Source organism: Heloderma suspectum, chromosome 1 (genome assembly GCF_057233095.1).
Source record: "Heloderma suspectum isolate Gila_16-S chromosome 1, 16-S_ref, whole genome shotgun sequence".
Lineage (NCBI taxonomy): Eukaryota > Metazoa > Chordata > Lepidosauria > Squamata > Helodermatidae > Heloderma > Heloderma suspectum.
Window position 1 is genome coordinate 108,512,632 of NC_139458.1, and position 22,174 is coordinate 108,534,805.

Consider the following 22,174-nt stretch of genomic DNA (forward strand, 5'->3'; position numbering starts at 1 on the left):
TTATCAGCTTAGGCTGGTATACCAACCACGCCCTTATCTGGACAGAGATAGCCTAGCGACAGTTATCCATGCTCTGATAACTTCTCATCTGGATTACTGCAATGCGTTATACATGGGGCTGCCTTTGAAAATGGTCCGGAAACTTCAGCTGGTCCAAAATAGGGCAGCAAGATCATTAACAGCGCCTGCCCAATGAGCTCATATTACGCCAGTACTTTTCCAGCTGCGCTGGCTGCCAGTCCATTTCCGGGCCCAATTCAAGGTGCTGGTATTAACATTCAAAGCCCTTAATGGCTTGGGGCCAGGTTATCTGAAGGATCGCCTCCTCCCATATGTGCCTGCCCAGACCTTAAGATCATCCTCAGCGGCCCTTCTATGTGAGCCCCTACCGGAGGAAGTGGGGCGGGTGGCTACTAGGAGGGCTTTTTCTGTTGTGGCACCCCGGCTGTGGAATGAGCTCCCTAGTGAGGTTCACCTGGCACCTACATTGTATTCCTTCCAGCACCAGGTGAAGGCCTTATTTTCCCAGCCATCTAGCATTCTAGACTTTTAGCTTTGCTGTTTTAAATCTGTATTTTAAATCTCTGCATTGCTGCTAGGTTTTATTCTGGTTGTATTGTTATACTGTGGTTTTAATGTTTTATATATTTCATATTGTTTTATTGTGTGCTCTTTGGTTTTAATTTTTGTGAACCACCCAGAAAGCTTCAGCTATTGGGTGGTATAGAAATTAAATAAGTAAGTAAGTAAGTAAATAAAACACTTGTATTGTGATTTCAAAACATGGAATGAAGACCTCCAGTAGCTTATCCTTAATGTAGAAATGTGAGCCAAAATGGGATGTTTAAAAAATTTAAAGGCAAAGAAGGCAAAGCAAGAATTAAATTGGGTAACTTCAGTCACTTTCTTGGTCCTCTGGTTGAATTCATCTTGTTAGGAATAATTCCTCTACTCAGTAAAAAGATCAGGCCAAGCTGAGTTTTTTAAAAACTGTACTTGATAACATTTAAATAGAAAGGTTAGTATTGGAAAGCCTAGCCTGAATACCTATTTTGTACTTTCATTATCAATACAGGCTTCCCTACGTTTAGTATTAGCTGTACATTTACACTGGGAATCATGTTAAAAGCAAGAAGCCTGAAAATTAGCACATTAGGGGTACTCAAGACATCTAAATCAATTACTTATTAATAGCAAACTACTTATTAGTAACCCTACTGAATCCGTACATTCAGGACTAATCCGTACATTTTATTCAGTTGCTACTATGCACATGGGAGGGATCTATTTGTCTCAAGCAGAGTACGTGTGAGGCAAATGTATACAGTATAACAGATCAACTTCTGTGAACACTGAATATTTGAGACAAACTTCTTTGCACACCCAAACTAATACTGCCCAAGTTCCCATTCATGCAAGTAAGCAGAGCACCCTAAATCTATGCAACTGCAGGAAGATGCGACAGGTTTGAAAGTCAATGTTACTAAAAGAAGTGTGAAAAAAGCATTCTGATTAAAAGATAGCTTAATTGAGCAATCATATACACTTTAATGTGTTTAAGTTTGTATATATGATTTTTTTTTTAGAATTTTACCAAATCATTACTTCCTTAAAAATAGGAATATAAGCTTGGATCCAGAGTTCCTATGAGCAAATTCTACTCACAGGACACTCCCACTGCTGGAAAGGTAATGGTGGGGGAAATGCACCGTTATCTACTTATCCCTGCAGATCTGCTCTGGAGTACTGGGGGAATCCTCCAGAACACCGTGGGATGTGGTGCAGGGGGAAGGAGGAATCAACAAAAACAGTGTCTCCCCTTCCTCTCACTCAAGCCTCTGTTGTATTTCAGCCCCTTCCTGAAATGGAAGGAGCCCTTTGAACTGCAAAATGCAGCTGTGATTCCACCACTGGCCTTTAGAACAAAGCTGTTTGTTTACATTTGATGAGTACAAGATTTGGGGGTGGGGGGTCCTACTGATGGAAGATGGTAGGAAGAACAAAGTTGCAGATGGTAAATACCATCTTAGAACAGGCAACCCCCCCCCCCTTCTCGGTATTTGCTGCCTTTTTGTTGTTGTTGAATATACTTAAAATTGATTTTTTTAAAAATCTGCTGCTCCAATTTATCGGAGGGCATATTTTTATCAATCAATTTTTAAAAATACAATAATATAGTCAATCAATCAACATAACAATGCTGATATATACCATTTGAAATTTTAAAACGGATTACTGAATTTAACCAAGTAAATGACATTGATTTTATCTTACTGTTTAAGATAGCAACTTCTCTCTTTTGAGATCAGAATGTAATCTCATTGAACCCCTGCTGGCAACTAGTTTTACCAGCTATGAATGAGTAATGGGGGTGGGGTGGGAGTGTCAATGCCAACTACCTCGAGGGTAGTTTAATTCACACTATATTGAGCGGAGCGAGGTAGAAAGCAGAGCAGAGCAAGTGAGAAGGGAGTTTCCTCTTTATAACAAGCTCTATCTCAGTCTGCCACCCCTGCCGCTGAAGCTTCATTCTCTGCATGTACATTCAGGTCTCCATCTCTCTCCCCCTACACAGTTTTCAAGAAGCATGGAGGAGTCACTGGCAACAGAATGACTACAGGAGACCTTGAGAGGCCTAGACACAATCCAAATGGCTTTAGTTACTGACCTTCTACTACAGAACAAATGATGCATCAGAATTTTCCTAAAATTGTATCAACTGCTTTCTTCTAAGTATTAAAAATAATTCCATTATTTTCATTGAACTTAAAATATATTAAATGAATATATATAGCTGGATCTTAACGTTTGAAAACTTGCAAAACTTCAAACAGATTCCAATTTTAGTTATGTAACCATAACTAACCAAGTTGTTCTCTCCCTAAACCTATACACACACACACACTTTTTAAGTAACCTGTTTAGGTAATCAATGAACAGCTTTCACTTATGCCTGCTTTAAGTATTGGATTGTCCAGCGACATGTTAATGGTTGGACAATCAACCATTAACTTTAAGAGTTCCACCCTTAAAGGTGGCCTAGAAATCTTTTTCAACAATAATTTTTTGAAAAATGCTAGTGGAGTTCTACACTGACCCTACACCAAAACAGAATCCAAGCTCCGAAAAAGGGGGAACTGTTTCCTGATTTGTTGTACAGCGCATCATTATGGAATGTCCCCCCACTCCCACCCCAGTATTCCAGAGGCACCAACTGTGGCACATTTTAGGTGCCTGGTAAAGTCTTCCCTGACTGTGCTGCCCAGTTAATTTATTAATTACTGTGCTTTGCTTCAGTTTTAAACTGATGAGTTTTTGTATTGTTATCTATTTTAATCTCTGATTTTGTAAACCCCTTAGAGTTATGTTTAGATATGGTAAACGGTATATATATTGATTTATTACTATTATTGAACCATTGGAATTTCCACCCATATCCCACGGAGAGCTTGTCTGAGAAGGTGGCTAAAATATTTAATTTTTCTTGTTTGAACATTTTGATTACAGAATATGGGTTACAGAACATTTTGAGAAGAACCTAACTGGTAGCAAGCATAAGGACAAAAAACTGAGGCACTTAAAAGAGCTTGAGACTATTCATGCATACACTCTCAAATCTTTACCTGCAGTGATTTGAGTGAAGCTTATTTTTTAAGATGGAAGCTCAGATTTTGAAAACACTCCAGGAAAAGTGTCGTCCTGAGTGTAGAAGAGTTGTATGGCCCATCTAAAGTCTGAAAAATTAAAACAATTTTAAAGATACTGAATCATGGTAATGCAACTTAGCACATCACAGACTATTTGTAAATTGCAGGAGATTCAAAAAGTAGCAATACTGCATTGGCCTGAGCAAAGCATTCCACATAACCAACATTCCAATAGCTAACTTAGGTGGCTGAGTTAGTTTGGATGCCTGCCCATCAGTTTGGATACACCCAAGAATAAGGGAGTGATCCCTAAATACTCAGGAGGTGGGACTCTCTACTATGCAGAGTTCTTTTAAGTGCGAAGACAAAAAACAAAACAGCCTGAAAAGCATCTGTAAAGACCCTAGGATTTACAGAATTTTGATGGCAGTTGAGTATACAAACAGAGAAACAAGGATCTAAAGGAACTAGAATTTAGGCAGCCTCAGCCTATTGTTGAGAAATATAATATTAATATATTAATTGATGGAAAGTGGAAAAAAAAGAAATTGGAGGGCAAGGGGGAGAGAAAATGAGCCTGTTCATACTATGAAGAGTGTATAGTGCAGCTCCTGGATGGAGGTGGATTAAGATTGAGGGACTCCATGCCCTGAGGTTAAACATTCCCTTACTGCACTATACAGGGATTTTGGGGGGAAGGGGGGGAAGAGACCCTTTTCCTTTCTCACTCTCCAGAAACCCCACCTCCACCCCTTGCTATGTAGCGATAAAATGCTTAGGTAATGGGCTGGAAGCTCTCTACTACTATATAGCATAGCAGAAGAGGCATGGGAGGTGTCATCTTCTCTTTAAACTCTCCCTCCTTTGCAGGGTCTGAAGAGGATTAGAAGGCTCCTGTTCCAAGTAAACAGGAGCACTCAGTTTATGAATACATGACAACATATTGTTACATGTCTCACTTGTTCCACTATCCCAGCCTTCCCCAACCTGGTGCCCTCCAGATGTTTCAGGACTTCATTGCCATCAGCTCTAGCCAGCAGGGCCAATGGTCAGGAATGCTGGGAGTTATAATCCAAAACATCTGGAGTGCATCATGCTGGGAAAGGCAGTACTAGACTGTGAAAGTTAATTTAGTATTGTACATCACAATCTAACAAAAACTTATTGGGAGCAAAATATTGAGATGAAGAGGCAGGACAAAAAAACTACAAATGACACAATGTTTACAAGTAGTTTATAAACAGAATTGCAAGACAACGTCCACACTTTTTAAAGAAAGAACCGTATCCCTAATTATTTCAGCCCTTCACTTACATATCATAGGGGTCTAAATTTATTTATTACTGATACTTCTATACCACTTAATATAATAAAATCCCTAACAAGCAACTCAACATTGTAGTGGAGCAGTCACCTTCTCAAACGAATTAATTGTGTGGCATGGGTAGAAGAATTCCATCTGCTCCTCTCTGGACACAATAATCCAATCAGCAGCTGCAGTCAGGGTGCCAAGGAACAGAAGCTGGAACTAGGACTCAGAACAATTCTACTATCTTGGTTTTTCAATGGACACAGCCCAACTGGAGGCACCAAATAAAACTAAGCAGGTGTGAGCTTGAATGAAAAACCACTTACGAACAAGGTGTGGAGAAAATCAAATACTTCAGGTGTCCATGTAAGGATTTTAAGTTTAGTATGCTTGTTCTCAGGAAATGATAGGATACTAAAGAGCTTTTGAGTTGTCACACTTTTTTACATTACTTCTTTAAAACTGCTGAAGGTTTGAAAAGCAAGCAAGTCTTATCTACGTGAGTGGATATCCTACATGTAAAAAGTAGTAATGCAAGAGGTGAGATGAAAGAGAAACAAATAACCATTCAAGACCCATTCTTTAAGTAGACAGATGGTATTGGACTGGCAGTATTACTTCAGACATGCTTTGCCAGGGGACTTGGGTTTCTTATGCTAAAATATTTATTGCATATAGTGTATTGTCAGAGTTTTCTGCTTCCATAAAATTTTGAGTTGTATTGTCTTCTCACATGAATTCACCCTAGGATCAGAGACACATGTGAGTGTTCATTTGGGCTAACTGGAGCTGAACTACCTTTTCATAAACAGTGTCTCTCTGATGTTATGGCTGTTTGTTGCCTTGACCTCTGCTTGTGGAACACCTACAATGTCAGTTGAGTGCATCTATAGGATAACTAACATGTGGTGAAGGTACGTATTAAAGAATGGAAGATATTTGCATTACGACAAAGTTTTGAACTTCAAGACATTGGAATCCATTTCAGGCCTATAATGCTGAACTAGTGTAAGAAGTGTGGATAAAAAATAGTGAGTGTTCTTTTAAAAAGATATCTTTATTTTGTATTTTTGTGAAATAAAAGAGTTCAGTCATATAACACTATGAATTTTTCTTACAACTCAGTAAGACATACTTAAGCATCCATAATTTTTCCATCAGAAAACGCCCTCAAGCCACACACGCGCACGCGTGCAAACACACACATACCCCCCTCCATCCCAGGGCACAGACGACTTATATTCTGACTGGTATTTTGTATAAATCTGAAATACTGTGCATATGAATGGCCAGTGGTGAACAACAAAACGAACAAAAACACCAAAGAAATGTTTATCACTATAAGGTACATTAGAACTAACTGCCCACAGTCAAAAACTTGGCAATATTTCTAAGATCCTGGGCAACACTAGGAAATTATCCACAGTGTATTGCCAGAGCACTCTGAGAAGGTGGGCTGCCTGACTGCAATATTTGGCTGCACAATATTAGAAACTTTTGTCCTTCCATAGGATAACCAAATTTTGGCTCCAAACATGCAATGCACAGTGCAACAATTGCCTTGTTGGATCAGATTCTTTTGGTCCAGCATTCCATTTCCAATATTGGCCAAATAAATGCTTCTGGAAGTTCACATAGGGCATGAGAATGATGGGCCATTTCATTTGTCCCCCACCCTGCTCCTATGCAGGTAGAAAAATATAAGCTTATTGGTAAAAAACTACACCACACACATTGAAGATTAAATTATAAAGTCATTGGTGGGGGGATTAAGAAAAATGCTACCATAAGAGTATTCAAGATTTAAATACAGAGATAACTTGTATTTAACTCATATTACCTGAAGGTAGCTTTACTGCTAATGCTGCGTCTAACTCTTTGCACAAATGTTAAAAGCAAAAATACAGTAGTCCTCTCCCATATAAAACTGTTTCTTTCAAGCTGGAATTCTATGATGGCAGCTTCCCCTGGCCCTAAGAACAAGTAGCAGCATAGGTATGGTAGCCTTTTAAAACTACAACTTCTTACTTAAGAGTAGCACCCTCATTTAACTCCTGAACCAGAGTTATGTATTTTTTTCTAAATCTTGGGCATACTGGAAAGCCTCAGGAGCAGATATTGGCTATCACTTGTGGAGAAGTCCTGCCAACTGAGATAAGCAGGTTGCTGGTTGCACCCCTAGGGTAACAAAGTTTTAGTTAGCCAAGTATTTTGTTTCAGGTTGTGGGCATGGCCTACCAGCTCTCAACCAAGATTTCCCGTTTGTCTGACACCTGGCATGATCTCATCAATAGGAACTGAAATGGTAGAACCATAAACTAAAACTTAGAATAGGTGTGGGGGGGAAATGCCACAATGTCCCCTAGCAATAGTACTACTTCTGCAGTCTGCATCCCATAATTCTGTGCAAGTGTCAAATTCAGCAACCTGATAATCTGCACTTCTTTCTTTTCTTAAAAAAAGATAATTGCATCTTTAAAATGTGTGGGTGATGCTTGTTGAAATCTCAAAACCAGTGAAGAGCCAAGTATGAATTCCAGTGGTCAAGATGTAGCATTCCATCATTCCTTGCCTTTCCCCATGACAAGCTTGAAGTAAAATGTAGGGAAGTTAGAGAATTCTGCCACGGATCCCAAGGGGGCCGAATTCCAGTGAATTCGCCCCCCCCCCGGAATTCGTGGCGGAACGGAGCCTCCCACCCCTCCACCCCGCGAAAGCCCCATGAAACGGAGCCCACCTGGCTGCGGCTGCTGCCGGGCTGGTGCGGATGCAAATGGCGTCCTGAGTAGGGGACGCCATTTGCATCCCTATGGTAGCCCGTGATAGGCTATGTAAATATTTACGTAGCCTATCATGGGCTACCATAGGGACACAAATGGCGTCCCTTACTCAGAACGCCATTTGCGTCTGCACCAACCCAGCAGCGGCTGGAGGCCCCGCTGCGGGTTGGCCCGGCCGTCGGTTCTGCGGCCGGGCCGCAGAGCGGAGTGGAGCCAGCCGGGCAGGATTCCGGGGAGGAGTGGATTGCCTCCCCCATCGAGGATTCCGGGGGGAGGAACGGATCGTCTCCCCCCACCTGCGGAACCCGGCAGAGCCAGGTAAGCGGGGTTTCGTACACCCCTAGTAAAATGTGAATATATGGAATTTCAACTGATATAGGTAGCAGAATGTGTTACCTATACGGAATTCTGACTTTTAAATACACAGTACACAGTTCTAAGTATACAACATATAACCTTTGGAATTATCTCACTTTCTGCAGCCAAAGAATTTGTGACCCTGAATGATCTAGTTAAATTTAATTTGGTAACATGATGTATTCTCTAGGTCTTCGTTTCCCTAGGATTGTGTAGTCAATACTGCAAGTTCTGGAAATAAACCTTCACAATCCTTGTAGACAGTAAGGAGATATAGAGTTTCTTTGCATGACCTGACAGCCCACCATGGGTTATTTAACCCAATGGTGAAGCCGCAGCACATGCAACCACTATTTTTAATACGCAACCCCCACCTGGGGGTTGTTGTATTGTGCAAACCTGGCGAGTGTGGGTTATGCAAGGTTTAAACTGCATAACTCATGGCCTATTTTAGGGTTGTTTTAGACTGTTTAGGCTCTATGTTCTTGAATGATTTTAGGGGAAAATCTGTTGAATCTTTTACAAAAACCAAACATATTCTAGGGGGAAAAACACATATTTATGTGAGCACATCATGGTGCTATAACAGGAAGAGGACCAAATATGTTTTCCTGACAATGTGCAGCCATTTTATCTTCTATGCTAGAATGCTTGTTCTCCAAACCCCAAGAAAACACTGCCACATATACAAAGCTATCTGAATTGCTTATTATATACTCTCATAAGACATATGAGAAAGCCTAGTTTTGTAGTGTACTTTTAAAAATGTAATAAAGTCCCATCTTCTATGACTTCTGATTATTCTAGTTACTATTATACTTATTCTTCAATAAATAATGGGCCAAAAATCACAGACAAAATTACATCTGGTTTCTGATGCAAAGCTACAATATACATATAAAAATTATGTTTATTAACAGGTAGGGAACAAAGGTAAGTACAATTTTTAAAAGTTGAAGATTTTAGGGAAGACATGCTTCAAGGTCTAAACAATTAGTAAAAACAATTGTTTTATATCAAGAACTCATATACGTTTGTAATTACTTACTGCTGTAGATTATTACAGAACTGAATCAATAACATCAGTTTAAATTCAGAGGAACTTTAGCAGTGGGAAGATATTTTACATTAAAGCCATCCAAGCACATTCTCACATAACTATATATTTCTACTATACTTTTCTCAGTATGTTCATATCAAAATAGATTAAGAAAATACTTTAAGATGCACCCAGAAATCCTACATTTTCCTCTAGCATCTCCCTTTCATTTGAGAGACAATGAACTTAATAGCCTATGCTGAAATGCAACTAATCCTAAATACTGGTTAGATAGCAATACTCTCAACTATAATGGAAATTCATATTTGTTACACTAGCTTGAAGAATATCACCATTTTCAAAATCAATTATTAAGTTTCTTGAGCTTGAGAACTAAAATATTTAGATGTATGACAGCACACCTGAAACTTTACCAAATCTGGAAGAAAAATTGCAAATTGTATTGCTATTTAGTATTTGTTGAAGGATATGTCAAAGATTCCACTTCAACCAAATTAGAAGAAATTATATGGGACCAGAGAACTTATTGTTGCAGTCCGTTTCGTAACAGTATATATGAGAGAAGTTCATCTGTGTTTTTAGAAATTTGTGAAAACTTTTTTCTTGTGGCTGGTTTGAGGGTGGGAGAATGACTGGATTTCAAGTATAAATATTGGGTTGGATCCAAGATCTGCCTTCCGTGGATGGAAGGGCTCCGCTCATGTAAGGTGCCTCTGCCAGATTTTCGGGTATACTTCCTCCCCACAGCTCACCACATTCAGCAGGGTTCTGTTCAATAGAAGCCCTCTGTAACATTTTCAGAGGGCTTGAGGGGCTGCCAAGGGGAGCAATGGGCAGGGATGTCATCTTTGGCCAGTCCAATCGCATGCACCTAAATCTGGATCCAACCCGTTGACCTGACCCGAGAAGTGTTGTTTGATGGGAAGCTGTTTAATTAAACTTACCAAAAGTCATAATGCATATCAGAAGAGATAGGAAGACAACATTCAGATCGAGTTATCAGTGTGCCATGATGATACACAAGATTCTCAGTATGTTCCTTTAGTGTTGTGCTATTTGTACAGCGTGGGAGCAATAATTTATTTTTACATTCACTTAGGTTTCAGTTAGAATTCTTAAGTGAAATTGTGAAATCATACCTGTACAACAATATTTCTTATAGCTATGCCTCTGTACAATGTGTAAGTAGTTAACATAATCTCTGCATACTAATGTAGTCATAAAAGTAAAATCAAATCAGCCTAATAGCCTGACACCCATCTTTAGATAGTTAAAATTTTACTGTTAAGCTATATTTCCACATTCTCCACTGCTCTGGTACACAAAAAACATAGAAAAACACTTCTATGCTTTTGTTTTAAAGCTGATTTTTGAAGTTAATTTTTTGGATTAGATTATGTACATGGCAATCTGTAGTCTGTAGTTGAGTCCTAGGACAAATATTCCAAAACAACATAGAAAAAGCATAACAAATATAACTATAAAGTTACTTAATAATCTACAGATTTTGTTAATTGTTGTAAAAATAGTTACTCAGACTCTTTCAGATGGGCTCAGATTACGCATTTATTAACTCTAACTTCCAGCCATATCCCAACCCAGTGCTAGCCACATATTTGTCAGGTCCGTGTAAGATTGCGGCTACAGTCGTACAGCCTAATGCTACAGACAAGGAGACATGGGTTGAACATTATTCAAGGATCTTGGAGGGCTTTATAAAAATTATGTTCATAGAAAAACATCACGGAAATAAGACAGAGTTGGTTCCTTTTGGTATCCCTCAGCTGAGTGTAAGGATCAACAAGGCTTCATTTTACTTCAGAAGCCTCAGTGTGTGAAGACGAAGAAAAAAAAAGAAATCCAAGGCTGTGGTGAAAAAGAGGCATGAAATCATTAGCCCTTCAGAAGAAGCAGCAGTATGAGAGGTATCTCTCACTCACGACTTAAAATGGCAAAACTAAGAAAATTGAGGCTGGCACACTGATCTGTACACTGAGCCATACTCACCTCAGAAAGCTTCTGGGTTACTAACCCCAAATATTTCAAACAGCATCCATTCTCCTCAAACCTGAGGACCCACACATGTTGCCCACTGGTCACTAGGGATAGACACTGAAAGATTTCTGGCACAGTTCACAAAGCAGGTTGGAGGGCATACGCACTCCCCACTCCTTCCTCTGATACATTACCCCACCCAGCAGCCTGAACAGTGATCCCGTAACCAATAAATTATATACCTGGCTCTGTATAGATGCAGAACACAGGCAGGTGAATGCACAGAAATCACAGAGAAGGAAGAGGAGGAAAAACGGATGGAGATCAATAATGGTGCAATGAAAATCAATTATCTCCATCTTGAACTAAATACGTATCAAGATGCTGTGGAAGGAATGAGGTAGAGAATATTTTCTGGATGAAGAGCCTAAAAAAAGGACTATGTGTGACATACAGTAATCTATGGATGCGCTGCAAAACTTACATTTTAGAAGGAAGGGACCGAGCAGGCAACACAATTGTTCAGTGAATGCACAGAAAAACATTGCTAGGAGACAATCTGAAAACTGAGGATGGTGAAAGAGAAGGCATCTTCCCTGGCCTAGTCCAGCCCCACATTCTCTTCTGACCTGACACCGCTTAGCAAGAGCAGCAGCTGACCAGGATGGGGATCAGATCCCCCCCTTGTTTGTGCCACAGTGGTAGCTTCAAGAGCTATGGGGCCTCTCTATTATTACACCCCAATCATTTTGGCAAGAACTTCCCTAGTTATGCAAGAACTCACTTACACTGGTGTTGGCAACTACTGATGTCAAACTACCAATTTTTAATTGGGCAGAGACTGACAGAGGGCTGCACAAGATTCATGCTCTCTCCCACTCAAAAACATCCTCACAAAGTAGCCTCTGGTCAGACGTGTGTTTCACTCGTACAGATGAAAAACTTGTTTGATGCACACAGGCAAACTCTATAAAGTAGAAGGCACAAAATGGAGAAAAGGAAATGCTATCCCCCTCTTTCTTGTCAAAGACAAAATGCAGTATCAAAAAGCTTAGGCTCTTGTTGACTTTAATTATCTCTGGCCTTTTAGTAATTTATTGCTGCTTTTGCCAGCCTAACATAATTTGTACATGTTTTACTTCATTCTTTTGTCCTGTAATTTTATTATCCACCTACATATCACTTAAGAGCATAAAGTGACTAATAATTTCCACTCTTTTCGCTGCCAGCAGCAACTTCTTTATCAAAATGAGTTACTTTAAAAAAGTACTTCCTCAGCTGCAGAGTGTGTTAACAATATGACTCATGAAATAAGATGCCTCCTAATACCATGCTCTTTTCTCAGGGAATCCTCATGAGCTATTCCTGACCATGTCTTCAGCCCAGGTTGATATGTCCCACACTGACATGACTGCGACAAGATCGAAGGAGATGGGATCCAAGTTAATCTAATGCAAATTATTTAGCTTGAAGATATAAGACTCACCAATTCAGAATTAAACACCAACATGTTTTTAAAGCATTTTTTATATAATACATCATTGACTTGAGAAATTCCTTTAAATGGGATGGGGACTACAGAATGAAACAAAGGGACCAGACAACTCCCAGAATACTGCATTACCACTGTTTTTAAAATGTTCAAAGGACACATGCCCATACTTCAGGACTGTAAAGACTGGCAAGCAGAAGAAACAAAGATCTTGTAAGCCCCTTACCCAAGTTTTGTTTAATGAGAGCTTAAAAAAATACCAAAACCTAGCCCATATAATTACAGAGATATGGTGAAAACATACAGGCAGTATTCTACTCGTAAGATCAGAAATTCAGCCTTTCAGGGTTCTGAGCAATTGATGCAATGGAACTGTGATGACCAACAAGAAAGCAGAGATGTTCTGCTTCTTTCCCCTCTACAGAATGTACCAACCATTACACAAGAATGGTGCTGGTACCTTCCTCTCTCATCAGTTACAGAAGCTCTGCCCCAACTGGCCAAGGTTGCACTTTCATGAGTTGCAAGGTAAACATAAATTCTTCTGCCTTCAGAACAAGCTGGTGGGCCCTTGGCATTTATTTGTTAATTTATTGCTGTGAGCCACCTTTGGAGGGCTTCTGCTTGAAAGGTGGCCAAGAAAATTTTAAAATAAATGCAATTAGAATCTGTAAACATTAGATTATTTTTATTTAGATTATTTCTACTTTCTGTTGGCTTGATGGTATCCCCAGTTTACCTTACGCTACACTACAACAGAATATCTGATTATAACCGTACCATACTTGTCCATAAAGCATTAAACTGAAGGACAACGAGAACTGGAAGTACAGCACTCTTATATTCATTTAGTAACATTCTCGAGTACTATAGACATGCTCTGCAACATTGGTAATAATCTGGAGAGAGGCGGGTGATCTCAGGGCCTGTTCCAGCTGGACTCCACCCCCTTCCACCGTTACACACGAAGGGCAATCTATCATCAACTGCCATGTGGGGAATATTCCAGGAGAGAGACAGAAGAAGGCGAAGAAGGCCTCAGAACCTGCCCCAGATGGACTCCTCCACCCACCACAGGGCCATCTACCATCAAAAGCTCTGTTGGAAGGATTCCAGGAGAGAGAAGGAAGTAGATGAGGATAACACCAGACACCTGCTCCTGTTCCAGCTGGATTCTCCCTGCCCCCAGGGCCATCTTCCACCAACTGCCCTGTCGGACTGATCCTGATGTGTGTGTTTTTTTTAAATGTTGATATTGTTGATTGTGACTGTATTATTTTTATGTTGCCCGTAAGCAGCTTTGATAGGATTTGTATCCTGAAAGGCTGCATATTAATCACTGTAATAAATAAACATAACATTTAAGAAGCGATGTTCATAAATCTTTTACACAGACATTCAACCATATGCCCACAAATGTCCTATTGTATTTAATATTGCACCCAAGTAATAAATTTGAAAGCTGGAACTTCCAGGCACCCCTTCACAATCATTATCATCATCATTATTAAAGTGTATTTCCATACCACTTTTTCTGAAACCAGCCAAGGTGGTTTATAGAAAGTTCAGAAAATAAAAACCATAATCAAATAAGAACATAGTAAAACATTACAAAAAACTTAAAAGCTGCAAAAACAATTTTAAAATCCAAGTTAAAAATGTGTCCTAACCCCCTTCCTGCAAAAGAGTAAAAAGAGTGCAAAAAGAGTAGGGACCAGCTGCAACTTCACAGGGAGTGCATGATAGAGTCTGGAAGCTACACAGGAGAAAGCCCTTTCCTGCATGCCCAACAAGCAGACCTCTGCAAGTGAGGATGTCTTCAAAATGGCATCTCCTGTTGATCTTAATAATCAACCAGGTTCATGCCAAGATAGGCAGCTCCTCAGATAGCCAGGTCCTAAGCTGTTTAGTGTTTTAGAGGTTAAAACCAACACCTTGAATTGAGCATGGGAAACAATTGGTAACCAGGGCAGATCTCAGGGCAGTACTGAGGTGATGTGATCATGATACCATGCACCAGTTAGCAGCCTAGCTGCCACATTTTGCACCAACTGAAGCTTCCAGATGCTCTTTAAGGGTAGCCACACGCAGCTGCATTGCAATAGCCTAACTGTGATGTAATCAAGGCATGGAACTGTTGCCAGATCAGACTGGAATCAGCTGGTAGACACAGATGTAGTTGTGAAAATACACTCCACACCACTGCTACCACCTGAAGATCCAAGCACAGGGTAGGATCCAGGGTACTCCCAAGCTACTAAACTGATATTTCATGGGGAGCACAACTCCATCCAGATCAAGTTGAATCCCAATCCCCAAGCCAGGCATTCTACTGACTAACCATTCCCCTGTCTTTTCCTGATTTAATCTCAGCTTGTTCACCCTCATCCAGCCCATTATTCAACTTAGGCAACATTTGAGGGTGTCAACTGCTTCCTTTGAGTCAGGTAGCAAAGATCAATAGAGCGGATTGTCATCAGCATACTGATGGCCTCTCTCTCCAAAGCTCTGGATGATCTCTCCCAGTGGTTTCATGTAGATGTTAAGTAACACAAGAGACAGAACAGAACCCCATGGGACACCATAGGCATAAACTGTAAACTTTATGCTAAATAGGAGCTTGACTAATATATTTGCTAGTAATAGGTCACATTTGATTAAATTAGCTGCGTAAAGAATTTCACTTGTGTGTTTTGGAGCTGATATACAATAAACTAAGGTCTTTCCCAGAAATAAAGTCTTCATAGGAGTACAGTTTAAGAATATGAAAAGCAATTATTCCAAAAGTAATTTACACTAATTATAATCAAAACTACCTTCGTTTCAAATCATCTCTTTAAATGCTACATTTTAATGCATTAACTAGTCTACATGTAACGTAATAGCTCTGAGACTTCCCCAGAAGGCAATGACCATAAAATAGCTTGTCAATCACTGGCCAAGTTAACAGTTCTGAGCAAAGAGGTTGTCAGACCCTGTTAACCTGCTTGCACGTGCAAGCAGGTTAACATGTCACATGCAGACACATATGAGCGGGTGGTCAGGGCAATGTTTTACTGGGTCGGTCAATGTTTTTGTACTCACAGGCATAGCTGCCAAAAGATTTCCATAAACTAAATTCAAATGTAGACCAGCATTAAAGGGTCAAGAAAACTACTTGGTGAACTGCAAAATAAGAAGTGTAAAAACAAACAGCCACGATGTAAACAAAACCCTGAACTACGTATGAATCCTATTTTCAAACACAAACCAAAAGTGCTCTTTCTAGTGAGGTCTGCACTTAGAAAGATAGAACATACCATAAGTATTCCTGCACAGACCTTGACTCTCACACATGCTCACAGCTTGGCTGGGATCCAGATAAACTTGTGTGTGCGTGAGCGCGGGCGCACACACACACACACAAACAGCTTCCAAGTGAGCATGGATAGGAATATTTATTTTCCCCTGCAGTGGAAACCCTTCAAGTCTCATGGGTGCTGTTTATAGGGGCCTCTAACCCTCTGAGGAGGGATTTTGAGGACTGCAGAAGACTGTTGCAAGGAGGGCGCTAAAAAGCCCCTGTACATAGGAAGACCACAACACACAGCAGTTTGGATCCTGGGCATTGTCCAAATACCACATTAAGGTGAATATACCAGAATTCTATCCCTTCCATAACCTATTATCTATAGTTGTCCTACAACTACGATTGCCAAAAAGAGGTGGGGGTGTTATCGGCCCTGCTCCTATGCCTTAACTGCAACTTGACAGGTGGATATTTTCCTACCAAGCAGATAAAAATGATGGAAAAAACACAACACAAAACAAAACAAAACACTAATGCTATTACTGAAAAGGAAAGATTATTAGATCATGCTTAGGATTCCTGTACACTTTTGCCCTCACTTTTACGTATAACAGTTTACAACATCTGAATACTATTACTAAGAAAGGGCAATACTGCCTACGTAGATAGATGTATTGCAATCAAGTTTTCAGTCTATTGTATAGGGGTCATGTTAAGACCCCTAAAATAAAGTAAACAGCTCTTCAAGCCCCTGAAGAAAACTAGAAGAACTGGGAATGCTCAGTTGGCCTAAACCTGTGACAAAGCATACCTCATGAAAAAATAAGAAACATGGGATGGTATCTTTGCTTTGTGAATGGAAAGAGCTTCCATTCACAGAACAAGGGCTGCACTCTCAGAAAAGGTCCTTCTGTTCACAGAGCAAAAATGTTAGATATCACCATTATACTGTCTTAAGTAGTCCTGGAGGGAGAAGCCCTAAGGAACAAAAGCTCTCTTAAAAGGAGAAGTTGATTAACAGCACAGATATAAGTGCACATAGCCTCTTGCATTGATCAAAAAGGGAGTGGAAAGTTATCACACTGCCTCCTGAGAGGATTAGGACACTGCTGGCAGGGTGGGTGGAATACATCCTTAGGAAGCCTTGAGAATTTGTATACTGTAATGTGTGCATAAGGCACATTCTACAAACATTTCAAGCACAACTTTAATACATAGCTTGTAACGCTTTAAAAATATTTTGATTGTTACACACTTAAACATTCACTTGTGTATATTTGTACATCTTACAATACTTTATGATTAGCCTTTTTGATGCTCTTTGGTTAGCTACATCAGATGGTTTTACTAATGTTATGCCATATACACTACATAATGTGGAACACCTTCAAAACAATTGTACTTACCAGTTTAAAATTAGATTTTAACCCTAACTTAATTTAATGTTATAAATAATATAAATGAGATATTATCTATAATTTTAAAAACCTGTTATATATGTAACTCTGCATGCCCGTGAAAGGCATATATATCTAGCTAAAAAATTACGAAGTTATTTTTCTAGGAACATTGCACGTTTTTAAGACTTTCAAGCCATCCTGTGGACTTCTAACGTAACAGGACAAAAAGCTTACTCATTTTGGTTATGACATATTTTGTTGTTAGTCGTGTACTTTATAGACTGACTTGGATAATTCACATTTAATACATTTTCAGGAAAATAAAAATAATCTGCATTTCCAACCTCCGCCCCAAGCAAACATTTCAGAAACTCAAACCAGCCTAGGAAATAAAAAATATTAGAGCCCAACAAGTCACAAACCATTTCTTAACTTATATGAACAAAAAAGGAGCTCTAAATAAATGACACAGGAGGCAATAAATTGACACGACAAGTAAATAAAAGGCTAAAGCACTCCAATACCATTGAAACGGTTTTAATATTGTTGCAAGTCCATAATGCAACAATCACCAGATCATAGAGACCCAAATATTTAGAATCCATTTTAATTACCCCCTTTCACCTATTTTACAGAATTAAGAAATTTTCAATTCCTCCTTTACCTGAGCTTGTGTATGTACCTAAGAAATTATGTTTCAGTGCCAACTTAAATTCCTATTATATGTTTAAGAAAGAATAGGAAAATATTAACCTCAGCTTCAATGTACAGTTTCCAGAATCTGCCAGAACTTGGGAACTGGGCAACAAGGCGTTCATACGTCTTCCGTGCTTTGTCTATAGGTTGATTCTAAAAATTGAAAACCAATAAATATTTACAATATTTATGATGTAAAAATGTATTGACAATTACTTGAGAACCAATCACTGTGAGTGGACCCATTGATAAGGAAATGTAATCCTATGTCACTAAACCTGTGCCTCTCGAATGAGAATGCTCCAAGCGTCAAGGTCATATGGATTCTCTTCTAGTTTCTTTTCAGCTTTCTTTACTTTTTCTGGGACATATTCAGCGGCCTAGAAAACACAAAGCAGAGGGTTAAGAGTCTACAAATACTTTGATAAATCTGATGCCATCTGCCACCTATAACATCAAAGTTCACATATGCATAACTATAAGTTAATACATTGCAGTTCTACCCCACCCTCCCACTAGTGATACTCTGATGAGTGTGCCCAAGTGTAACACATGAAGTACACAGAAAGTCATGCATGGTACCAAATATGTTTAATGCCATTATTGAAACTTAGTTCCGTTCTCAATCAAATCTAATGCAACATGCCCAATGGCTAGAAAATTCTGCAAACTTTAAAATATTAAGAGTAAGCTAGAAGTGCAAGAAAATCACTATTGGCCTTCTGCATTAGTACTAACAGTAATACATGCCAAGACTGATTTGTCTTTGGATAACAAAACATTCACAAAATCCCATCCTCTTCCCCTGACCGAAAAGATATACAATGCTATTGATTAAAAAATTATTTTAACAAGTGTTTGTAATTTGAGAGACACTTTTCTTCGGTATCTTATGGTCTACAAACTTCACATGTAATGCAACCTCAGGAAGAAAGAAGAGCGAAGACAGAAACAAACATGTTGCAATTTAAGATAAACATCTGTGACTCTGAGATACGAGTGTAGCTGAACTGACTGGAAATGGTGGGCTAAATTCAACATGAATGGACTTCTGCTATAATCTCAAATTAAGCTATGGTAACAATAGGTTTACTCACTGACACTGGATTTCAGAGATATGAGTGCTTTCCTTAGAACAAGTCCTCCACAGTAAATTCCAAAAATTCTACTTTCAAAGAGACTGGGGCTGGCCTAAGGGACTAGACTCTCTGCTAGGATCCTAATAAGATATGCCAGAAATTTAAACATGAGACACTTAACACATTTTTGTTACAATTAGCATTTTTACCGCTTAAATATGATTTAGTTTTTAGAGATTTTTTAAAAAATAAAAGGAATACAAGACTTCAGACAAATTACCTAAGCAACCCATATTAAACCAATAAGAGCAAATTATTTTATAGGCCTAGACATGTTTAATAAATTGGGGTTTTATATTAAGGTAATCTAAAATTGGAAGAAAGTAGGAGTGATCGCTTGACTACCAGCTACCTGGTCCATCAGCGTAGGCACTTTAGCTGAACAATAAAAGGTAAAGGTAAAGCTGTCCCCAACCACTCGTGTCCGACTCTAGGGTGCAGTGCTCATCCCTGTTTCTAAGCCGAAGAGCCAGCGCTGTCCGAAGACGCTTCCGTGGTCACGTGGCCGGCATGACTTAACACTGAGGTGCACGGAACGCTGTTACCTTTCCCGCCGAGGCGGTACCTATTTATCTACTTGCAATTTCTTGCTTTCGAACTGCTAGGTTGGCAGAAGCTGGGACTGAAGACGGGAGCTCACTCTGTCACACAGCACTCGGGTCTCGAACTGCTGACCTGCCGACCTTCCGATCTGCAGTTCAGCGTCTTAACCACTAAGCCACCGCGGCCCTTTTAGCTGAACAATACATTACCGCTAAAAGATCCCAAAGTTTCAAGTAATCTAAAATGCAGACAATTGTAGAGTAGTAGAACACAATGCCTTCATCCTCCAAATGAAAAGGGCACTCTATCCAACTAGGCAGCACGCTCCATAGCTCCTTAATTCATAGTTCCTTAATGTTGTCCTCAATTCAAGGGACAACAGAACTAATTGCTTCTAAGTATGGAACTAGGAGAGTACAACAGCTAACACACAGTACAGGGACAAATTTCTGCCTTTTTTTTACAACAGGTTTTCTCAATGCTTTGCTGTATACAGCAGTCTCATTCATACCTTACATAAAAAGTAAAAATGGTATTATAAAAGATATATTATGAGTATATCAGCCTTGGAAATAACCAGGGGGTAGTAAGTTGCTCACTCTCTTTTCCTTGCCTAAATCTCATCCTCCCTTGCCTACTGGAGTAGCACTGCTACTCTAACACTTGTATGTGCTCCTCTCCCCAACTCCTAGAAGACAGGAGGAACGCTGGGGTGCATTACTTCAAATGGGGCCCTGCTTAAGACAAACATTCAATCTAAGGGCAGCGCTCCCCCCACCAAACATACACACTTAAGAGGAAAAAGAGAGGTACAGCCAGGCATTAGTCTTTGGAGTGGAAGAGCTCCATTTTTGAGGCAGACCAATTAGCTACCTCACATCATGGAATTGAGGGGGTGTGCAGCCCCGCCCACTGCCTGATAAATCGCAATGAAATGCAACTGGGTATATGTATTTTTTCTTTCCTAGAAGGGGAGAAGTGAAAGACCTCACAAGCAGCCTCTGGAGTAACTGAGGCTGCACACAAGATGTCTTGCCTGGTCAAAATTCTTATTTGCCTCAGATATGGTATGTATCATAATGATAATCAATTGCCTGGTCACTATGACAGCAGGGCTATCACACAAGGCTCTTCAGATGTCAACACGAAAGCCAAGCTATACTCATATCCTTGGCTATCTATGGGAAGCACAAATATGTAATCACTTGGGAAAGGTCAGAAAAATCGCAGATTTAAGGTTGCCTAGCTATATTTGGAAATTTGAAAAATACAATAGCACAGTAACATTTGACAATGAGCTTAATCTAACTTTAGAAAGGGTACAGTATATTGATGCATCAAGTGGCACTAACATTTAGCAACACAGTGAATCTAAGTCAGGGACAGGTAACTAAATTCTGGTGGGGAAGCAGATAGCCCCCCACCCAGCTTTCCATGGGCCAAATGACATCAGGGGGCATAGCCATGCTCCCTGATGTCATTTGGCCCACAGCCAATGTTCCAAGAGCCAGCTTTGTCACATGCAGACTTCCACCATTGGCAGCTAAGCAACTCTGACTGTACAGTATAACTCAAAAAGTTAAAACTACAAAAGAAGGACGTATTAATTTTAAATGGAGTGCATTTCTTTCCTGCTGTGTATGAGAGGGAGTGCACTGTACTGTACATGGCAGTCATTTTGGCCAGTATATGAAACTGTCAGTCTCTCTTGATTATTGACGTCGTACAAAAGTAATAAAATCAAGACAAGGCACTGCCCCCAGACTTACATTGTAATGATCAAAAAACATAATGGGAGTTAAGGAATCCAAAGGTAAAGACGTAAGTCTTCAGCAACATTTTAAAAGATGAGAGCAAATGAACAGGAGTGTGGAGGTTGACTGAATATTTGCCATTACCACTATTTAGATTATTGGAAATACCAATAAATATGCATTGCCATTCACAATTATTTACCTACAAGTCAGAGGTATGCCTGGCACCATCTTTATTAGTATTTTGGCATCACTTAACCCATTTGTTTATCCAATATTTATGACTGCTTAGCTCTACTCTGGATTACTTGGTGTTATTCACTTTTTTATTATTTTAATGTTTTGATGTTGTTATTGTTACCCACCCTGGAATGTTTTAAAGAAAGGAGGGATATAAATGGCAATAATAAATACATCACAATAAATAAATAATATTTAAATCATATTCACATTTTAACTTTTAAAAAATGCTTACATAGAAATTAAGCAGGATCTTGAACTAAATGGTCCTTCTGAGTTCAGTATAACAATTATGTGGAAAAAAACAGGATCAAATTTCATTTTAAATACCGTTTTAAGTTTCAAACATTATTTTGTTTTCTACTACAGCAGTTAAGCATGGCAGACTTTTCTGGGAAATTCAAGTACTGATCTTTTTAGATATATGGTATCAAAACGAAACACTCATTACTCAGTCAAGGTATTTTTTACCT

General features: G+C 39.4%; 1 protein-coding gene across 3 annotated transcripts in view; it reads right to left on the reverse strand.

Moving 5' to 3' along the window:
- CSTF3 (cleavage stimulation factor subunit 3) overlaps window positions 1-22,174 on the reverse strand; it is a 68,572-nt gene that overhangs the window by 39,157 nt on the left and 7,241 nt on the right. Inside the window, exons 2-4 of one of the 3 annotated variants that reach the window (XM_084853396.1) lie at window positions 18,304-18,405; window positions 18,083-18,178; window positions 3,624-3,734 (exon numbers count right to left, since the gene is read on the reverse strand). Coding sequence is in view for 1 of the 3 variants with exons in the window: in XM_084853366.1 (XP_084709492.1) it covers window positions 18,083-18,178; window positions 18,304-18,405 (198 nt within the window). In the remaining 2 variants the exon portion in view is untranslated. Of the gene's footprint in view, window positions 1-3,623; window positions 3,735-18,082; window positions 18,179-18,303; window positions 18,406-22,174 lie in introns of those variants that run through there. The other 2 variants (XM_084853366.1, XM_084853403.1) reach the window with 2 other exon arrangements.